Source organism: Zonotrichia albicollis, chromosome 6 (genome assembly GCF_047830755.1).
Source record: "Zonotrichia albicollis isolate bZonAlb1 chromosome 6, bZonAlb1.hap1, whole genome shotgun sequence".
Lineage (NCBI taxonomy): Eukaryota > Metazoa > Chordata > Aves > Passeriformes > Passerellidae > Zonotrichia > Zonotrichia albicollis.
Window position 1 is genome coordinate 54,941,154 of NC_133824.1, and position 22,154 is coordinate 54,963,307.

Consider the following 22,154-nt stretch of genomic DNA (forward strand, 5'->3'; position numbering starts at 1 on the left):
GCAATTTCCTGTCTCCTGCAGCTGAGGTCCTTCCTGAGGTTCCCATGTCTGCCCTGTGAACAGGGGGTTTGGGGATGTGGTTGCTCTCTTTCTGCTGACAAACAAAATTCTGCATTATCTGCTGCTTAGGCCTCAGTGCAGATAGCTTTGAATATTCTTTTCATAGTATGCAAAATGTCACAGTTCTAAGATGCTGTACAAGAAGAGAAAATGTAAAATATTTTAGTAGAAGATTATTTTCATAAGCAAACAAGACAATTTCTATTTGTGTTTTCTCTCTAAAAAGCCATGATATTGATGGCATTCATGGTGAAAAAATAAGTTTAGCTGGTATCTGTTGAAAAGAAAAAGTAGAAATTCCCTTCTAATGCCCTTGGTTTAATTTGCTTGATTTTCTCTGCTACACTGTTTAAAGAGGGGTTATTTTTGTCGCATGGTTCTTGAAATCTCCACATTCCCTAGCAAGTCTGCACTTAGATAATTTGTTTCTACAAGCAACCAGGTTTCTGCAAACTGTTTGCATCTCAGGTCTCTGGGATATTTGTGTCTTAACCTGGGATCAACAGGGTAAAATTGCTAGAAGCTACTTGGAGATTATGAACTTTCCCTTAGAGGAGTGTAATACTCTCAGAAAATTGGGAATATGCCGTAGAAAATTATCTGGTGCTTCTGAGGACCCGCACATCCAGCCACCTCCTCAGTGCAGATGAAACCCCAGCTGGAATGTTCTGGCAGGTAAAGTGGAGCAAGAGCAGAGCAGGAGGAATGGTCAGAGCTCTGCAGAACGGGACCAGCAGAAGAGGCTTCAATACCTTTACCTAATCTTGGGAAGGCCCAAGGGGAGCACCATGGGATTGTTTGGAGTGCCAAGCCACACAGAACTGCTGTGGCATTTCTCCTTCTGCCTCTTGTCATCTTGCTGATGCTGGTAGATAAGTTCTGATTAGCTTTTCAAAGTTTGCATTTTGCCCTGGATGTTTGCTGCTCCTGAAGAGCAGCTCTTGTTTTTCCAAGGGCACGCTGTTTCCGATGGACAAACCAGCCAAGAGACACTGCCTGCCTTGTCTTGCAGCACTTTCGGGATTTGTTCATCTGACTGAGATCCTGTCTGAGCAGAAGCCATGAGCTTCTGCCATGCTGGGAGTTAGCCTTGTGCTGCTTCCTTCTCCTGCCCCTTGGAAAGGTTTGTGAGAGCAGCTCTGAAGGGACCTGTGCAACAGCAAGTGCTCCTTCCTCCTGGTCCTGTCCTGCCTGCACCCTGCCTGCCATCCTTGCAGGATTTACAATTCAGATAAAACAACTGCTCCGGGGTAAATTGCAACTCAGATTAGGAGGCATTGCAGGAGATGGCAGTGAGCTTCCTGCCAAGGACTACACACCCAGAGCAGTAATGACAAGTTATGCAGATCAGCAAGCACCCAGTGGAAAGCAAAGACATTTCTTTCAGGTTTCTTCTCCTCTCTTTTTCTCTTACTTGTGCTTTAGCAAGGCAGGAAACAACGGGATGGGGCAGGAAGCCATTCCTGGTGGGGCTGCTGCCATGGTTCTGCATGCCCTGCCTGCCTGGAGGCACCTGGCCTAGGAAGTTCAGTGCCTGGCAGCCCAGACAGAGCCCTGATAGTGGCAGAACAAGCACGGCTGGTGCCTCCATCTGCATTTCACCCAGCCTGGAATGTGAAAACAGACTCATTAATACGTGTAAATAAACACTGCTGTATGTTTATCTCCTTTCTGTTGTGTCGGATGTTGGTGTAGAAGAGAGTATTGCGCCTCGTGATGTGCAGTTTGCTGCCCAAGTTTGTTTCCAGCTCTCTGCCCCTTTTTTTGAAGCATGCTTCTTTTTATATTTTCTTCACCATTTTATATTTATTTTTTGAGACTCTCTTGCTTAGTAATGAGGATGATGTACTACCCTTGTTTTCAGCCAAAAAAGGTTTGGAAATAAGAGCTAGAAGCACTGAAATTTAACTTTCACTGTGTGATATGCTGCCAGCAGCTTGGTTTGTGGGTTCTGTGAGTGCTGTTAACTTTCCCCGCTATCAGAAGCCTTCTTAAAAATGTGCTAAAGGTAAATATTTTTAATTCTGGTTGTTTGAACAATTCAGCTGTATCTTGCTTGCTGGCACTTTTGGATGCTGTCTTACTAAGAAGTGCTGGTTAGTAATTCCTAGTGTTCTCAAATTGTAAGAAAAAGTGTCAAAAGTAAAGGCACTGTCTACCTATGGTGAACTGGTTTGTGCAAGTGACCAGGTAAACTAGAAAAAACATCAGATTATCACTCTTTTTGGACCTACCTGTATTTAGATTTGCTCGTTAAATATCTGAGCATGTCAGCAATAGAAATGCAATGACTTTGAAGGTTGCGTGATGAGCTGGAAAAAAAAAAAGGACTCCAAGAGCCCAGAACTGTTGGTTTCTGGTACTGTATTGCACTTTGAGCTCATCTATAGCTGATGTACACTGCTGTACACTCATTCTGCTTAGGAGAGTTAGGAATGATGGGATTGAATTATTAATATCTTTAAAAATAATTAAAATTTTAAAATCTGAATTCTGACTCAGATTTGATGTCTATATCTATATGAGTTCATGTACTCAGGACTGGCTTCTAAAAACCATGTTCTTAAAATGGGTGTTGGTTAACAATTCACCTAATAGAAAAGTGAATTTTAGAATGTATTTTAAAATATTCTGTGAGATACCCTCAAAGTAAGTTAATGCCCCATTTAGTTGAAAAAGCCAATATCCAAGTGGAAGCTGAGCTCGTTTATCATTAGGTTGTTGTGATGTTTGGTTAAAAGTTCCAGGTTTCTCTGTGGATGGGCCAGACTGGAGCAGCAGGGCTGTATTTTTAAAGCGTGTTACCAAGCTCCTGCTGAAATCAAGCCGTGCTTGTTGACCAACCTGCCTGCGTGCTTTAGATGCCACAGAGCATGAGAAATCCTTTCCTCCTCTGCTGGCTGCCCAGCACAGCCCCTGCCCCTGCAAACCAGGGAGGGGATTAACCATTTTCTGTCACTGTCACAAAGCTCCCCAGACTCATGGCTTGGTCTCTGCTATGCTCAGAGGTGAGGCTCTTGTTGCCTTCATCTCTCTCCATCAGTTTTTGTTTCTGGATGAATTCTTTGTTTTGTGGGTTTGTATTTGCTAAGTTTTTAGTGTAGCCTCAGAGCACTATCTCAGTGTGACAGGCCAGGTATTTACATGCTGCCAGCCATGGGATAGTCAGGCAACATTCTTTCTGCAAGGTTTATCTTGTTTTTGTTTTGATTGTTTAAGCAGCTGGCCAAAAAAAGAAAAGAAAGCAATCTCTTCTGGATTTTGGGTGTGGGCTTGTTCTTTTTTTCTTCCCTGTGTTTTGGTTACAATGAAAGGCAGGTAAGAGAGCAGCAAACACACTTAATTCCAAAGGATGTTGGAGGGCTTATTTTGTGCTTTTTTTGAGGAGATTTTTGGATTAAAGCACTTGCCAGGTTTCTAGTGGATATGTTTACTGAAATGAGCGTAACATTTTTTTGTTAGTAATGTCTCAGTTTTTTGGATAACTGTAACTGGTGCAGGGCAACGGGAAGTTTCCAGGCATACTTGCTGTATTATGACTGTCAGTTGCAATTTTTTCAAGAAGTATTTTTGCATATTCTTCTAAAAGATCTGAGATCAAGTCACCAGATTTAAATACAACAAATGCCACCTGAGTTTTTCAGAAAAGCTCCAAAGTCCTGACAGCTCTGATGCATCATGGAAGGCACTCTTGACTTTCTAACACCCTGAGTGCACACTGCCCCTCTTTAATGTGTGGCATAGCAGAATATGAGTTACAGACGTCGTTCATACCATTGTTTTAATTTCAAACTATGGAAAAAGCTTTTTTTTTAATACACAGGTCTAATATTAGTACATATATCCATGTGACAGAGAGGATGGATGGACAAGTGTGTCCAAATACATCCAGGAAAAATGAAGGCACGTACTTTTTTCCGTGCAGAAGCTTATCTTCCAAAAAAGAGAAAAAAATCCCAGTAAAGATGAGCCAGATGAATGCAATAAATGTGCTAATGTTTCACTTCTGGCATTTTGACTCAATAAAACAGGAGGGCAGTAAAGATAGATCCTCTGATCCCTGGATTGTGCTGCGTCCAGCTGCGAGTGCAGCAGCTGCTGGGAAAGAGCTGTGGCCAAAGTCACCCTGGCTTGGGTGGCCTCAGATCCATGGTACAGTCTTAGAGGAGGGAAAAAATAAAGCTGTGGCTCCATTTCTGACAGTCACTGATCTGGGAGAGGACAAAACTGCACATTTCTGAGGTGCTCAGCTGGGAGTACAAAAGGTAAAATACTGGAGGGATTTGAAGCAGAAGTGGAATCGTAGTGAGGCATTGGATTCATGCATTGACGCAAGGTTTTGTTGCAATTAGGGGTGTGTGAGCCTTGCTGTTCCCAGGTACCTCTGAACTTCCCCAGCAGTGGTATTTCACTCTCCAAAAATGCGTGTTCAGCAAGATCCAGCTAATAGTATTATCTTAATAGTATTTTAAGGTAGATTTTAAGACCTATCTGTAGTGTCCTTAAGAATTGTCCACGTAACCCTTTGGAGAGTTATAATTTCTCATTAAAATACATCTAAGTGAATATTATTTTTGTCAAATGACATTTTTTTTAACCTTGCTAATTCTATAAGGAGCTCATAAAACAGTACAACAGAGAAAAAAACCCTTTTAAAGATTACGTAATCTTTGTAGTCAAGTTTAATCACTCCTAGGCTTCTCTCCCCCTTTCTTGGGGGAGAAGATGGAAGAATCAATTTTTATTAGCAATAAAGCTTCAGCCTGTGACATTTTTAATGTTGTCTGAAGTGGCATAAAGATTTTCATTTTTCATTGCATTCCATGATGATGTTTCAGACTTTCAATTGATTGTTCAGTGGGTTCAGGGTGTGTTGGGCTGTAGTGTTCTGTCTGGTGGCTGTCAGTGGATTTATGTGCTAAAATCTGGGGCTGCAAATGGGAGATGAACTGTAAGTCAGTAAGTCAGGAATGTCCCACTGAGCAGACCTATTTTTGCCAGAAGCATTTTCATATCTAGTAAAGGGGATGGCCTGGAAAGCATCGTGGCGGAGAAAGCTCCTGGTGGCCTCTGCCTTAGCTGCTTGTGCAGCTGCTTTTGTCTGGAGCCTTTCCAGGGGAACGGGCACAGAAAATGTGTTATGTGCCTGTCTTGTGTTGCAGCACATTAAGCCCCATCACCAATAAGCACTTGTCCAAATCCATGCAGGATGTAACCCTCTGGAATCAGCCAAATTAGTCCTTGGTGCACCCCTGTCACTTTGGGTATTGCACAAAGGCCTGGGCCGGTGTGAAAGTTGTCTTCTCTCATGGACCCCAACCTGCTGACTATGGAAATGCATGTTTGCTGTGGAAAAGCAAAGCATTGTCCTTCTGTGTCCTACACAGAGCCTCCTGTCACTGGGTGGGGAGGCCCACAGCTGCTGAGGGCACCTGTGGTTGTGAGGATCAGGGGGCTTTGAGGCCTGTGGGAGAGCCACCCCTTTCTGGGAGCATGATCCATGATCAGGGGGTTTTGAGGCTTATGGGAAAGCCACCCCTTTGTGCTCCTTTCTGGGAGCACGATCCATGATCTGGGGGCTTTGAGGCTTGTGGTAAAGCCACCCCTTTCTGGGAGCACGATCCATGATCAGGGGGCTCTGGGGCTTGTGGGAAAGCCACCCCTTTCTGGGAGCATGATCCATGATCAGGGGGCTCTGAGGTTTGTGGGGAAAGCCGCCCCTTTCTGGGAGCATGATCCATGATCAGGGGGCTTTGAGGCCTGTGGGGAAAGCCACCCCTTTCTGTTCCTTTCTGGGAGCATGATCCATGCCTCTAGTTCAACTTCCATTTGGTGGTTTGGCTAAAGGCAGTTCAGTAACCTGGGCAGATGGGTTTTGCTGTTTTTTCACCATTTGCACTGAAGAGTAGCAGTGATGCTTCTGGCTTGGCATGCCATAAGACAACGAAGGGTGTGCCTGTCTGTCCAGCTGTTGTTGAGCTAGAGGATAAAAATAATCCCCTTTTTATCACCTCCAAAACAGCTGAAAGGCAGAAATTAGGAAATCTTGGATTCCTGGAATTATTGAAGCTTCTGTCTTCATCCCAAGGACATACAGGGAGTGGATCATCATTTAACACCCCCTTATTTTCCAAGATGAATTTAATATTTGGGTACCTTGGGCAGGAGAGGAGTGAGGGGTTTAGAGTGGGATAACAGCAATGGGATAATGCACTGGGCCACAACAGGATTTGTCTGCTCTTAGCTATGCCAAGAGATGCTGTTTGTTGTATCTCCCACACCCAGCTTCTACCACCTGCTAGATTCCTTGAGCATCTAAATGCTGAGAGCTAATGTTTTTTTAATTTTTCAAGGTCAATGAATAGATTCAGCCTTTCAGTTGTAGTGGATGAGAATTTTGTGACTAGGTTGTTGTGGAGTGTTATTTTGAGGTAGGGGTTTTATTGCATTTTTTGTTGGTGTTGTGGGGATTTTTTGTTTGTTGGTTTGGAGTTTTTTTGGTTTGTTTGTCTGGGTATTTTTTGTTAAACATAGCAGTGGTGTTCAGCTGTTTAACTGCATATGGTTTTTCCACAAGGGGATGCAGGTTCCTGGATTCACAGGCTGCTGCTGATTTAACAGCAGGGGAAAGGAGGGATTGCAAGAGACCCTCTCCCTTCCCTCCTATTTTGAGTACGTTATCTACAGGAGATCAAATCAAAATCCTGTGCCTGGCACAGAAGCCATTCTGCTATTGGAGAGGTGACTTGTGCTGCCTCTTAGCCCAATACTGGGAATATTTCTTGGAGATTTTCAAGGCACTGCTCTTCCTAAACATGGAGAGAGAAAGTAGCATCTCTTACAGTCAGCCTGACCCTTGAGTGGAATCAAGCTTAGGAGACTTACCAAATGCTGTGTGTGTTTATATTAGTAAATATAAGTGAAAATTTCTGATACATTTAAATTGCACAAGGAAGAAATCAGTGAATAGAATCTGTTCTATTTCTGTCTGAAAATAGATAATGCATTGTGTACTGCGCTTGGTTGTAGTGTGGGACAAGATTTATACAGAAACAATCATCTTTTAGGGAAGAGTACATGTTTCTATGATACTTTTTAACAGTATCATAGAAACAGACTATTTACTCAGCAACTTGAATAAACAACTTTTATAAAATATGCATAGGCTTATTAGTGTTTTATTTTGAAGTGCAAAATTGTCCATGCTTTACTTATTAAGTATGAATTTAAACTGAAATAGTCCCAAGTTAGTCACTAGGCAATTATTACTGGCCTGGAAACTTACATTAGTTTCATTCAATGGGAATTTTGTAACCCATATTCTTTCTGTAATTTTGCCTTAACATAGGTGCTGTTCTTGGGAAATATGTGAAATTCAATGAAGCTTCTCTTTCGACAGAAAATATTCATGCACATCTGCAGGCAGATGATCAGCCATTTGCACTAGGAGATTTTCACCAAAAAAAAGTCTTCTCTCAGTAATATTATCTCAGTGGTAAAACAAGATGTAACATCCAACACGATACTGATTCTTCAGGCAGGTTATAGAAGTCTGGTCATGATCTTATTCTTTCATAAAACTAAACAAGACTTTCTCCCTTCGTTTCCAGCTTGAGCAAGAAATATGCAAAAGCTCTTTGTCTGTTCTTTTCAGCAGCTGTTACTTGGGATAATTTGTGGGAGAAGCCTTGAAAAGTCAAGTTGTCCTTTAGCTTTGTGGGAGATGATCTGGCACTGTTAAAAGGCAGTTGATGTGTGAATGGTGATGGGGATGTCAAGAAGCCCTTGGCATTTGTTCATTCAGGATTGATTGTTTGAGACTCCCTGTGTGATGCCAGCTGTCATGATTTGTGTTAAATTGCAAGAAATTAGTTCCAAAAGCAGGCCCTGATGAGCCAGGAGGCTGGGATAACAGGAGGGGAAAATAGGATGCCATTCAAAGTTCCTGCTGCAGGAAGGTTTCTTCTGGGAGTCTGTTGGCAGGCAGACCACAGGGGAGTGGCATGGGCCCTTCCCTTGCTTAATAACGTTAGGAACACAAATGTAGTAAGTATTACTTTTGCAAGGATTTTGTACTGGTTTTGACCCCAGAAGTTTCAAAATTAGATGAAGAAGTGCCAAGAGTAAATTCTACACCAGCAGGAAGCGTCCTCAATAAATCTTAGAACAAATAGCTCTGAGATGTAGATAAGTGTGTTTCTGGAGGTAACCACGGATGGTGGCAAACATACAGCCATTTTTCATGGTGTCTCTATGCAATTATGAAGATACTTTGTCAATGTGATAGGAGGAGGGAAGAGGGCAGAATCCTCCTTAAAATGCTGACATAGTGTGTTGCAAAGCACCAGGAGGAACGAAGGGTTTTCTGTGCGGGTTTTGTTACTTGGCAGAGTCTGCTATGACTAAATCTCCTAAGACTGCTGTTTCTTTTTATTTTTTATTTTCTTTAAAGTTGCATTTATTTATGTATAATACAGCTTGTAAGCGAAAAAAAAAGCAGCCTCACCTTATCAGACCATGTATGGGCTTGCTTTGTAAAATGTTTCTGACTGCCTGCTCAACATGACTGCAAGCTGTGAAGGCTCAATTGAGTCACTCACTTGTCAGACCTCAGAGTTCCCATGCTAATCATAGGGAGCATGTGCAAAAAGATCCTCTACAGCTAGGCTTCATGTGCCCTCTGTTATTCTTCCTTTATATTGTTACATCTGTTGATTTTTATTTTTTTTTAATATTCATCATGCAGCAAGGAGTGTTCTTCAGAAATTGTGAATTAAATATGTTCTTTTACAAGGAACAAAGCCAAGTGGCTAAGGCAACAGCCTAACTTTAATATCTCTGCTTAACAAACCACTTGCCTAAAGCAAAGCCAAAGCACCTCACAGGAGTTTTTCTTTCAATGGGAATTTATTAGAATTATTTATTAAATTGAAAAAAGACATTTTTGCACTTCTATGATTTGGGTTGGACAGAAGTCAGCACCAGATACTTTTTGCTCAAGTTGTTGGATCTGAAAACAAATGATGACCAAACCAAAATAAACAAATGACTCTACTTTCTGCAATTGCAATGTAATGGGAACCAGACTGGAATCCAGCGAGGCTGCAGATAGAGCCCGTGCTTGCTTTGAAACTGCAGTCAGCGCCTGGCTCTGTGTGTGGGACACCCGGCAGCGTGTCTGGCCTCTGACACAAAGGTCTGGGATGGGCAGCACGGCCCAGCTTGGCTGTGCTGTGGCTCTCCCATCCTCCCAGACCCACCTTCGCTGTCCCTGCTCCAGCCAGGGCACAGCTGGAACCCACAGCAGGGATTTTGGGAAATCTGGGGGCGTTTGGAGGAGTGGAAGGGGTTCGTAGGAGATAGGGACCAACAGCATTGTCCAGCTATGAGACTGCTTCTAATCAGGTTTTAGTAATCAGTCAAGGGAATGTAAGCACTAGATATGCTTGGGGTTTAATTAGTTTGCTTTCTGGATATCCTTTCCTTGTTGGTCTGTGAAAAATTACAGCTGTCAACTAAAATTTGGGCAGGAATCCTCTGTAATTGTTTTGGAAGAGATTCTTCCAACATAGATTTAAGCTTCTGAAGTGTGATTTTCCTGAAAGTGAGGATGTTTAGCCCTGGGTGAAATGGAATAGGACAGGATGAGTTCTCTGGCCCTGGCAGAGGAGTGCAAGTCTGCTGAGTTCCCTTGGCATGTCCTCCTTCCATCCTGGGTGAACCAGGCTGTTGCATCCACCCTCACTTGAAAGAGAGTAGCTAATAGTGTAAGGCTACTGGCTTATCGTAGGTTTGTTCAACAAATCTAGTAAATGTACACCCATTTCCTCTTTAAAATAAAAAAAGCCTGCACTAAGACCACTTATTTCCTTTCCCCTCCCTTTTACACAACTGTAGTGCTGTTGAGAAACAGCTGCAAGCACTTGAGAAACGTTAAATGAGGGTTAGAAATGTGCAAGCAGATGCTCAAAAATGTTCGGCTTTTTGTTGTTTTTTCTCTTACTTCTCTTCATCTGATGCTTTTGTGTCTGCATTAAGCACAGTTTATCCTCTTTTTACATAGGCTGAGCACCACATGCAAGAAAAATTCCGTTGATTTAAGTGAATTACTTGTTTGTGCTCACAGCAGTGCAAGTCCAGTTTTATTTCAAGTCATACCAACAGAGTAAGATGGAAACTGTGTGGAAGTAATCCAAAACCCTGTGTCCCACCCCTCCTTTTCTCTGCCAGTGTTTAATTATCGGAGGTGGCCCCTGTGGCCTGCGGACTGCCATAGAGCTTGCCTTCCTGGGAGCCAAGGTTGTCGTGGTGGAGAAGCGGGACACTTTCTCCAGGAACAACGTGCTGCACCTCTGGCCCTTTACCATCCACGACCTTCGGGGACTGGGAGCAAAGAAATTTTATGGCAAGTTCTGCGCAGGATCTATTGATCACATCAGTAAGTATCTGAGGGCATGGACGCTGTTGAGATAAGAGCTTGCCTGGATCAGAAGATTGGTGGAGACAGAACTTTTTTGGCAGAAAGTTCATCAGCCTTAACCATGTGCCCGTGCATGTGTGCACACAGAGAGGAAAAAAAATGGTCTTGTTTAAGCAAGGTGGAAATAGAACAAGTCACAGTCTTATGAAGCAGATTTTCTTGTTAGTCTGGTATGGTTAAACAACAGCTTGTGATTATGAGGTATGAAGAATATTGATATTTATTCCAGTATGTTGAAGGTAGACACAAATAACAGAATGGACTATTTTACAGGGAAATATACTGTAAAATTGTGTTCTAAAATGTGCTGGTTAGCAGATCTTTTAAATGTCATCAAGAGGCAAGCCTCTACAAAAGCATTCTAAGAAACTCAGCTGAAATGAGTTTTGCCCACAAGATTGTGCTGCAAGAGGAAAGGGAGGCGGAAGAGAACAACATCCTGTGGTAGTTGCTATGTTTGCATTCATTACAGTATGGGAAATAGAAATGCTGCACACTTGTGTTAACAGTGAATTTCAGCTCTCTAGCAGGCTGGTGGCAGCTGGGGTTGCTTACTTATCAAATACATCTTTGTCACTTGCTCTCCACAGGTATTCGACAGCTTCAGCTCATCCTCTTCAAAGTTGCACTTATCCTTGGAGTGGAAATTCACGTGAACCTGGAATTCGTGAAAGTCCTGGAGCCTCCTGAAGATCAAGAAAACCAAAGTATTATTTATCATAATACATTCTGCTCACAGCAACTTCTTTTTGTGCCAGGTGTTACGTGAAGTTGCATAAGGCAGTCAAACACTTGACAGAAATAAAGAGTTTTTTGCCCTCCTTACTCAGCCAGCCTTGTTCTGTGCAGTGTGATAAGTATCAGTGTGACAGAGCACTGATAAATCTTAAAACACAGCCCAGGCTGAGAAGCTCAGGTTTTGCACTATGCCTTCTGGCACGTGTTTGAGGCTTTGTAGGGAGTCTGGTGTGGCTTCTCAGGATCTTCTTGATAATATAAATATTGAGGATGGATGAAGTGCCCAGGGCCTTGTTTTTACATTCACATTTGATATAACTCCCACTGGCACACAGAGTCTTATCAGCATTCTTATGCAAGATTTTTAAACAATAGAAAAAGATTCTAATTCTCTATTATTTTTAAATATTAGTTTTTTGGATGTAATATCCATTTTAAAATTTTAATTTAAACTCTCTGGTATCTCTTCGAAGGGTCACATAGTGACAGCAGAACAAGCATATTAGTTTAAATAAAGCATATATAATTTTAAAACACAGACAGTACAAACACTTTCACATAATCAGCTTTGTAAAAAGAATAAATTTAGCTTTGTGAGTATGCTTCCATTTAATTTCTATTTAAAAGACAATTAAAAGCACTGATGATGGAATGCTATTTTTCCTCTTTGAGTAGCCAGTTCTTTCTTGCAGTAACCACGTGTATGTACTGCCCTGATAAGGTGGCTGGGGGGTTGTTTCTGTGAGAATCAAATGCTTGAGCATCTTCTTGTGGTGTGGCTCTGAGAGGAAGCTGCTGCATTAGGTGATCCAGAGAATGAGAAATGCACCCCTGTATCTCAGTGCCCTTTCCTCAGACTCTGAAATCACTGCTCTGTTGTAATACTGAAGAATTAATAAATATTATTTGTATTTTCAGAGATGGGTTGGAGAGCTGAGTTTCTCCCCATGGATCACCCTTTGTCAGAGTATGAATTTGATGTTATCATTGGTGCAGACGGCCGCAGGAACACCTTGGAAGGTGAGTGAATGTGTGTTTTTAGCCTTATTACTGGTCTTTAGGGTACCTTGAAAGATCTGAAAGTCAGAGCAAAGAAAGAGACAAAGCAGCAGGTTACCTTTCAGTCCATGGAAGTCTGTGTGAAAGCTGTTATTTTATGTGGTACCTTTTGGTTTTGTTACTAAGTTGTAGCTCAGAGTAAAAGATATTTAATGTCATTACTGCTTCTGAGCTCTGTGTATTTGCACTGCCTACAGAATGCATTGTGGTGTCATTGGGCTTGCTTCAAGGTTAAGTAATTATATGATGATTTAACTTGAAGGAAGCTGACAAGATATAGGTCAGGAATGGCATAGCCTTTGCTGTTGTGCTGTGAATTTCCCCTGTGTGCTTGAACTCGTGACTAAAAGATGACTGCCAGGTATTTAATGAAGGCAACAGAGGCTTTGCTTCTTTGTAAATGAGACTGAACTTCAGAAGCAGCTCCTTTAGAAACAATGGTAAAAGGTAATAAATACCTCTAAGGTTTGTGGGAGTAGAGGGTGTAAATGTTTCCTGAACTTGAATCACTGCTGAGAATTCAGAGCACCTGAGCTGTGTTTCTTAGAGAGACACTGGCTAAGCTGTTCCTGCATCACAGGAACAAACCTTTTACTTAATTATGCATTTCCCTTTTAACTCTAATTATATCCAAGCCAGTTTCCATTCTCTGAGTACACTTTTTCCTTTTTTTATTGGCTTCAGGGTTTGTCTGTTTATTCTTTTATCTGCCAACTACAATGTGCTTACAGTTAATTCCTTATAATGCTGTACTGGAAATTTCCCTACGCTGTTATCTGGCTGTCCCCCATAAAACACTGTTTAAATAGTCAGGTACCATCAAAACCTAATTATTCTTACCTCACCTGCAGACTCTGTCAAGAGGTTAATGTTTATCATCATACCAGGATCTAGGGGAGTGATTGGTGCACTGAAGATATGTACAGAAGCTGGTGTTGTCTTATCAAATCTATCTCAATGAAGTAACAAGAGCATATCAAGAAGCACAGAGACCGAAATCCATAACCAATTTATTTCTTGCTATAAAATAACATATTCATATGATGTCATCTGCAGTGAGCCAAAAATACATGAAGGATCCTCAGTTCTACTTCATAATTTAGTAACAGATGAGGGGAACATACAGATGGAAAAACTTCAATGTGTGATTGCAGGATTGTGGCTCAGGGGGCTTTTTTCAGTGAAAAGTGAAAGCAGAGATGGAGCAAGGAGCTTCTCAGTTGGTCTCACCTTGGTAATAAACAGTTTACCCACTAAATATTTTTCAATTCCAAATACCTGTGGAAAATCTCATTAGCTGGTGGTGTGTGCACCTAAGCACTGCTACAGAGGTTTCTATTTTTCACATCATTCTCTGCTGCTTTTTGACTGCTGATCTCTTGCATATTTTTTCAAGAGCTGTTTACTGCCTATATTAGAAATACCTAACTTGCCATTTAGCATGTTAAAAATGTCTCCCTCCACTGAAATTGACCTGTTGTATTCCCAGACATGTAAAAAAAAAATTTCCACGTTTTTCTTTAGTCATAGTTTTTCCTGAAGTTCTTCCCTTAGTTCCCCATCCAACCATTTTTCAATGAGACTTTACCTTGAATGCAGTGCAGCTCTAGCTTTGCAGCTGAAAATGGGGAGAAAAGACTCTTTATATTCAAAGGAATTTTGGAGGTGGAATCTCCTGATGGCATGTTGTTTGAAGTGTAGGAAGGACATTGAGCTGCCTTGAGCTGACCTCCCTGAAAGTCCAGTCTGAAGCTTGCAGTGGTTTTAATTCCTGTCTTTGCTCCGCAGGCTTCAGGAGGAAGGAATTTCGTGGAAAGCTGGCTATAGCAATCACTGCCAATTTTATAAACAGAAATACAACTGCAGAAGCCAAGGTAGAAGAAATCAGTGGGGTTGCTTTCATCTTCAATCAGAAGTTCTTCCAGGACCTGAAAGAGGAAACGGGTGAGTGCATCCTCATTTTTTCCACTACCAAATACAAGAGGCAGCAGGGGAACTCTATGTGCCAGGCCACCCTCTTATTACTGGTAACATCAGTTTTGAATAATCTGTGTAAAAGGTTTCCAAGTGATAAAATATTGTTGATGTCAGAAGCTTGCAGATGGAGGTGTCCATTTATGGTACAGTGGGATATTTTTTTAGCTTGGGTGTTGCCACATCATGGCTTGTTTTAGTGTTTAAATTTTTCTCAACTGCAAAAATGTCTGCTATGTTGAACAAATTTGGAAGAGCATTTTCAGGGCCCAGAGATTTTCCCTTAAGACATGATTTGTTTTGTTTCTATCCGTTCACATGCTGAACAGCTTAAACCCTTTGAAAAAATCTCTGCCCTTGTGGGAGGAGTTCATTCTTGCTTTTTGATGTGTGGAGCTGATAAACTGAGAAGACCTAGAATCTGCTGTAAATACTAAAAATAGAAACTGTGAAACACATCTTAATGGAAAGGGGTTTCAGAATAGTTGCATTCACTGTTTAAAAAAAAAAACAAAACTATTGTAATTGAAACCAAACCCCCTGGTTAGACCCAATGCCAGAGCCCTAGCAACCTGAAAAACACTTTGCTCCCTTGGCACCCAGTTCTACCTCAGGAACTGTTAATGCTGTAGTTAACTAGATGTTACCTGAAAGAATGCTGAATAACTTTAAACTGTGCTGAGAAAAAACTGTTGGGTGATGTCACCCTGATTTAAGTTTTTCTAAGCCTCCTGATTCTTGCAACAAACTTTCTCACACACTTTATGTCAATAACTTACTGTTTTGCATTCTTTTATGGAGGAGGAGAAATTTGATGGACTGTTGGTTTGTCCAGTGTCATTGGAGAGGTGGCACTGTCACCCTCCAAACCACTGTCAGTTTTGGAAATCTATAAATGTTGGAGTCAGAAATGAAAAATTCTCTTTTGGCCTTGGAAAAGCTGCATGTCTGCATTGTGTTATTTTTTGTCCTACAGTGACAGGGTGAGACCACTGTCCTCCCTTGTTTTGTTTGACAGCATCCTGCCCTCTAATCCTTCATCCCAGCTGGGAGAGGGGATGCAGCCCAAGAAGGAAAGGCACCTGCTGGGATCAGTCCTGTGCTGCTGGTGAATGACACGGGCAGAGAGCTCTGCCTTCAGTGACAAATGTCTGTCTCTCTTTTCAGGGATTGACCTGGAGAATATTGTTTACTATAAAGACAGCACGCATTATTTTGTGATGACAGCAAAAAAGCAGAGTCTTCTGGACAAAGGAGTGATTATTAACGTATGTAAAAATGCTGCTTAAACCCTGTTTTATTTACTTGGCACAGAGTAAGTGTGAACATCTGCATAAATGTTGCTGGATGTTAGACAGGGTGTTTATAGACTTAATCACTTCATTCAAGCTCAGGCCACTTGGATCTTACTCTGACATTTTTAGGATTTGCTTTTTCCCTTCAGTCAGCTCAAAGTTTCAATAGAGAACTGAAAACAATACTTCCTAAATTAATCAGTTTTGAAACTGGCCCAAATGGGATCTTGACTCACCTTGGAAATTCGTGGTAGGATCATCACAGCAGAAAATAAAAACCTTAGTTATTTAAGGGTGAACTTAGCACAGCTATGTTCAATTTTATCAGGCAAGTAAGGAAGTGTAAAAACCTACCCTAGGTTAAATTGCAAATTCTTTAAAGTGGGTGAAACATAATAGAAGAAGGCTATAAACATGATGGCCTGACCTTTCAAGGGTATGTGTGATTTCGAGGTATTTTTTTCTTTCTTTTTTTTCCTTCTTCTGTAAAATATAGGGTTTATTTTCTTTTGTTTCTAGGAAGTGTTATGGCACCACTTAAATTTCCCTTTCTGGAAACCCAGTAGAGTTCAATTTTTCTTGGAAAGCAAAGCAGTGCCAAAACAGCCAAGTGTAATTTCCTGAAGGAAGTACTTGTGGGGAGCTGTTAAGAGGGCTTTTGGCTTTCTGATAGGACCACTCAGCTCAGGGCCATGATTCCCTGCCCTTTGGGAGGCCTGGGCTCCCAGGGCAGAGCTGCTGTCCATGACCAACGAGGGTGGGAGAGAGGAAGGGTCAAACCCCTTGGTCTAAATGCAGTGCCACTAGAGTTTGTAAGGGATGGTGTTCAGGAAATATTATATCAAGTTTTTGTGCATGCTAACTTAAACTGTTAATGGGCTTTGGTAAATCAAACCCACCATCTTCTACCTCCTGGAGTTCATTGGCCTCAAGCTTTGTTCAAACATAGGCAATTTTTTGCCCTCTTTATTCTTTTTTTTCTTTTTCTTTTCTACTAAGTGCAAGTTCTTTTTCTTTTCTACTAACTTCAACTGTACAGTAAATGCACTAAGTAACACAAAATAAAATAAAGTAAATAAACAAAAGCTCCATGGCATTTGTCACATACTTGTGGTACTGTAAAAGATGACCTTTGACATTGAGTTCAGTTTCTTCCAGGCTCACTAGATTACTTGAACCCCACTTGAAGTTATAACAACTTGGAAATGGAGGGACTAATATCAATTGTGTATTTTTCATTTCAAGCAATTTTCTGAAATCCTCTTTACTTTCAGTGATTGTGTGTCTATTTCCATAAATAGGTGTCTGTTTAAGATGGTGTTTTCGAGATGATTAATCACTGCTGATATGTGTAGGCCCTGAGATTGTGGGGCTCGTGTTTGTAGGTGAGGGCAGTCCCAGGGGATCTGTGGGGACTTTGGAGCAGAGGAGCAGCAGCTGTGGCTCATCAGAGCTGTTTTCATGACCTACTCAGCTCTGAATGGGAAAAAAAAATCAACCACCCCAGTGTGTCTGGTGCAACTGGGCTAATAGCAGTTCTGTGGTATCATCTGTGATTAGGGGTCTCATCCATGATTAGGCTGGAAATAGAACCTGCCTCATTAATAATCACTGCCTTTAAGTAGGATGACCTATAAAGGCAGGGTCCTTTACCACTCTCCCCAAGGAAAAACCCAGCCCAAAAATGAACAGAAAAGCTGCTACAGTTCAGGTTTGAGTGTGGAGTTATTACTGAGATGTGGAGTCAAACCTTGAGGCTGAGCCTCCATGTCACAGCATCAGTGCTTCTGCTCTCCTGTGGTTTCAGATGGGGGGTACACGTGTGCAGAAAAGCATTGCAGTGATGTGGATGACATATTTGATGTGAGGGAAGTAATGTTCTGAAAAGATCACATCACCAAGGAACCGGGAGGAGCTGTAGTTTTCTATTGCAAACTAAGCTGCTCGTTCAGTGTGGGCAAGGAAAGTTTCTGTTTGGGGCAGTACCTGTGCTTGTGCATTGGCTTTTTGGAGCTGGCAAGTGTCACTTGTTTTGTGCTGCTGTGAGATGTGTGGCTCCCAGTCCTGCTGTGAGACGGCAGTGTTCCAATTCAGAGAGGACATTGGAGTCTCTCATCCCACATCCTTCTCTCCTTGCAGGACTCTGTTGACACCGAGCTGCTCCTCTGTGGGGAAAATGTGAACCAGAGCAATTTGCTGTCCTACGCCAGAGAAGCTGCTGACTTTGCAACCAACTACCAGCTGCCTTCCTTGGATTTTGCAATTAATCATTATGGCCAGCCAGATGTAGCAATGTTTGATTTTACCTCCATGTATGCATCTGAAAATGCTGCGCTGGTGAGAGAGAGGCACAGACATCAGCTCCTGGTGGCTCTTGTTGGAGATAGTTTGCTTGAGGTATATCTTGGAATGCCTTCCAAGTAGTATTTTCAGGTGTTTTACTTTACTTCCTTAATCCAACCATTCAATCTAGCCTCCTGTATAAAATGTCCTCTTTTACATGTCTTGAAACAGTGGTGCCTTCTTTGGAATAGATTTTCCCCCTTTTTTCTTTTCTCCTTTATTATGCCATAGTTTGTCATAGCTAATGCTTGGCTGGCAGCCTGTGGCTGAGATCCCATTTTGCTTTATGCAAGTTGTGTTTCTGTCTGAAAAAACTGTGAGCTCCGTGTCCTCAGCTTGGGTGCATGGCATAATTTTACTGAATTCCATCATAGACAAAAACTTGATCCAAATTATTATTGCAGTCTCTTTGTCTTAGTATGTTCCTCTTTTTTTCTTTCTGAAGTGAAAAGTGTATGCTGCAACCTTTTTTTTAAATTCATGCTGACAGCCTGAGGCATTTGAAAAGAGCAGTCCAAAGCAAATTTAGGAGGTGAAAAGGGCATCTTTTTTTTCCTTTAATAATTCTTGAGTCTTCTTTTTATCCTCAACCTATACCTTTTAGGGCTAAGAAATTTGTTTTCATATATAGAAGTTAAAAAAAGGAAAAAGTGAAACAAGTAATCTTCTTCCGCTGCCTAAGACTTAAAGGAGAGGCACACTTAAAACCTGCAAGTGTTGCCTGTGTTGCATTTTGACTCTTTCTGGGCTATTTTTCCAAGACAGTACGAAACCCTGGACTCCAAATTGACATTGAAAGTTAATGTTGTGGTAAGAAGTTAGGAAGTGCAGAGAACTAAAGTGTCGCTGCTCCTTGCAGCCCTTCTGGCCTATTTCTCCAAGACAGTATGAAACCCTGGACTCCAAATTGACATTGAAAGTTAGTGTTGTGGTAAGTGCAGAAAACTAATGTGTCGCTGCTCCTTGCAGCCCTTCTGGCCGATGGGCACTGGCTGTGCAAGAGGCTTCCTGGCTGCCTTTGACACGGCGTGGATGGTGCGGGGCTGGGCGCAGGGGAAGCCCCCGCTGGAGATCCTGGCTGAACGGTGAGTGCTGCTCTGCCCCCCGCCATTCCCAGCCTTTTAAAGAGCCACTGCAAGGCTGGGGGTTTCAGAGTGCTATCAGGAGAAATAGTGTTAGGGTTTAAATCACTGATTTATGGCACTAAAGTGTGATCCGTAAAGAAATAGAGCAAAGAGACCTTGTATCAAAAAAACTCTGAACCTCCAGCCATCTCAACACCTGTTTATCATCAAAATAAAAAAAAATCCTGAAAGGAGTCTAAATAAATTCTTCAACAGTAACAGCTTTCAGAGTTGGTCTCTGTGATTTTAACTCTGCATTTTGGCATAGTGGTGTTCTCTTTAGGCTGATAAATATGTGGAGAATTACTATAATGCTGCACCAGAAACTTTTTTTGACTGGAGCAAGAAAATCTGTTGCTAAGTACAGCAGCAGTCTTGGTGTCATCATGGTCTGATGGTTGAATTTGCTGACTTAGGTCCTGCTGGCAGCCACCCTGCTCTCCTACAGCTGCCCAGGCTGTTTTGGGGTACATACGTAATTGGAAGAGTCATGGTTGTGGGAATGCAAGCAGGAGCTTTACTAACTACTGCACTTTGGGAATTTTTAAGGTAGAAGCCTGTGGGATGACTCAAACACGGCCTAATCCCAAATGGAAAATTGAACAGCATAGTAAAAAAAGCTGTGGTGGTTATAGGAATTGCAGGATGACAGGATTTAGTGCTATTATGTGGTAAAAAAGTTACTTCTTGAGTAGATGTTAAAGCAAAACCAGATGACTAGATGATGTAACCTCCTTTTTTTTTTCCTCCTTTTTCTTGCTCACTTCCTGCCTCAGGAAAATGTGGGCATAAGCTCTAAGTGTCCATCTTGTCCTTTTTCTGTCTGGCATTCTTCTGCTGAATGGGGAATAAGGAATGGGATGGATACATTATGCATTTGGTCCCTAACATTTGTCCTGGCAGAACCAAAATGAAGTTGAGGCAGCTGCAAAAAACGCCCGATCTCTTATAAATAAATATTTATTTTAATACATAAATCTTGCATCTTTTTCCTCTCCAAGAGAGAGCATTTATCGACTCTTGCCTCAGACGACCCCTGAAAACATTAATAAGAACTTTGACCAGTACACCATTGACCCGGGAACAAGATACCCAAACTTGAACTCGAGCTGTGTTCGACCTCACCAGGTCAGTACTTAAAAGACTTGTTTGTGAAATCAGTTCTTTTTTTATCAAGAGTAAATAGGGCTGCAAGGGGTTTGTAAACAAAATCTTCAGGAGACTTCTTAATTTAGAACCAGCTGCTGATAAAATTAACCTGGAAACAGAACTGGTTTTTTGTCTGATGTTATGCTGGTGATTGCTTTTCCTTGTAGGTGAGACAATTATATGTTACCAATGAGCTACAGCAGTGTCCTCTTGAGAGAGTGAGCTCCATTAGAAGATCAGTGAACCTCACAAGACAGGGTAAGTGGCATCTCTTGTTTGCTGTGGCTTAACATTTGTGCCCTTCTGAGCATGAGAAGCTGACTGAAAGATTTGCTTTCCCCTTTCTGCAGAGTCAGATATTCGACCTAACAAGCTTCTGACGTGGTGCCAGAAGCAGACGGAGGGATACCGAAACGTCAACGTCACTGACCTGACCAGCTCCTGGAAAAGTGGCCTTGCCCTGTGTGCCATCATCCATCGCTTCAGGCCTGACCTCATGTAAGTGACAGCAGGGGAACTCCTTGGCTGAGGCATTTGCAAAGGGCAGGGTAAGACCTGGCACTCTGCAGTCCCCTTGTGTGGCTGCTTTCTGCAAGGAACTGCACGCCATGGCCAGGTGTGGAGGGGGAAGGGTGGGGTTGGGTTTGCTGTGTTTCTTCTAGATGTCCTTGCATGCTGTTTAGAATGAAACAGATGTGCTTTCAAAGAGCTAGGAGGGTTTTGAACCCTATGATTTATCGTGTTTGTGGGAGTCATGTGTCTGTTTAAAACAAAATTTGCAGTTTTTGGGGGAATGGGTAGAGCTGTGTTCCCAGATCCCTGGAGACAGGTTTTGGTGTCTGTTTGAAACTACAGCCATGAAGCACAATCCTCTGCTGCAGAAATGCTGGGTGAACCTGAATGAGCCATCCTCCGTGTGTTGTACTGGTTGCTGTGACAGTCAAAGAGGGAAATGTTGGACTGTGGAGATGGAGATTTTGCACAACTCTGTCCAGGAGAGCACAGAGTCCTTTCATATGGGCAAAGCAAGGGCTGGGCCTTGAAAATTCACTGCCCTAGGGCTTGAGTGTAAGCCAGCATTCCCCTTCTGGCAGTTTCTGGGGTCCTAGTGCTGCATGCCCCAACTCCATGCATCTGAGTATTTTGTAATGTCCCATAGTTAGATACAAGAAGGTCAGTGTGTAACAGGTGTCAGGAAATAGCAATTGCTGGCACCGCTGGGTGCAGTTAGTGGGGTGACTCTCTCTTCTCACCAGTCTCCAAAATGCAGTGGATGCATTCTCTTGTCTTCCTGCAGAGCCTTAGGAGTCACACATAAATTACTGTTAACCTCCTTTTATTGTGGATAAATGAAAGGAATAACTGAACTTTTTAATGAGGTGTGATAAATTGGAAAAGAATAGGAGTGGTACCTAGAGTGCTTGTTTGTACAGTTTTGCCAGAGGAAGAGCTGAGATTTTAAGAACAGGAATTTTTTTTTGGCCTTGGGTTGGTTTAAAAGAATTAGAATTCTGGATGTTTTTGGGAGAGAGGATACAGAAAGCAGAGTAATCTTTGCTGACTGTGGAAAACATGTTCTCTACAGTGCTCTCTACAAGGTCGATAAATTTATCTTGAGCTAACAGACCTCCTGCTGTTCAATTAATGTTGTGTTTGGATCTTGTTGGCTTCTTGCATTCAATGAGCCTGCAGAAGGGCTTGGCTGGATGAAAGCTAGGCAGGCAGGAGAGGTGGCTGCCAGTGACAGCTCCCAGCTCCAGAAATGGGCAGTGGGTGGGTGAGAGAAAAGGAGAAATTCTTTGGGAATTCAAAAACTCACATTCCACTGTGAGGAGAAAGAAACTACCCTGCCTGGAGCTTTGTAATTTATTTACATGTTTATTTTAATCATGAATTTTGGAAGCTGTTCAAAAGATCAGAGTCTTAGAATAG

At 42.1% G+C, this 22,154-nt stretch overlaps 1 protein-coding gene across 3 annotated transcripts in view; it reads left to right on the plus strand.

The window, feature by feature from the left end:
• The window catches only part of MICAL2 (microtubule associated monooxygenase, calponin and LIM domain containing 2), a 114,918-nt gene that overhangs the window by 30,032 nt on the left and 62,732 nt on the right, over positions 1-22,154 (plus strand). For all 3 annotated transcript variants that reach the window (XM_074543848.1, XM_074543847.1, XM_074543849.1), the window contains exons 3-12: positions 10,291-10,498; positions 11,131-11,247; positions 12,197-12,298; positions 14,126-14,281; positions 15,479-15,579; positions 17,746-18,003; positions 18,919-19,034; positions 20,075-20,201; positions 20,390-20,480; positions 20,573-20,720. In XM_074543848.1, the coding sequence (XP_074399949.1) occupies positions 10,291-10,498; positions 11,131-11,247; positions 12,197-12,298; positions 14,126-14,281; positions 15,479-15,579; positions 17,746-18,003; positions 18,919-19,034; positions 20,075-20,201; positions 20,390-20,480; positions 20,573-20,720 (1,424 nt within the window). The remainder of the gene's footprint in view (positions 1-10,290; positions 10,499-11,130; positions 11,248-12,196; positions 12,299-14,125; positions 14,282-15,478; positions 15,580-17,745; positions 18,004-18,918; positions 19,035-20,074; positions 20,202-20,389; positions 20,481-20,572; positions 20,721-22,154) is intronic.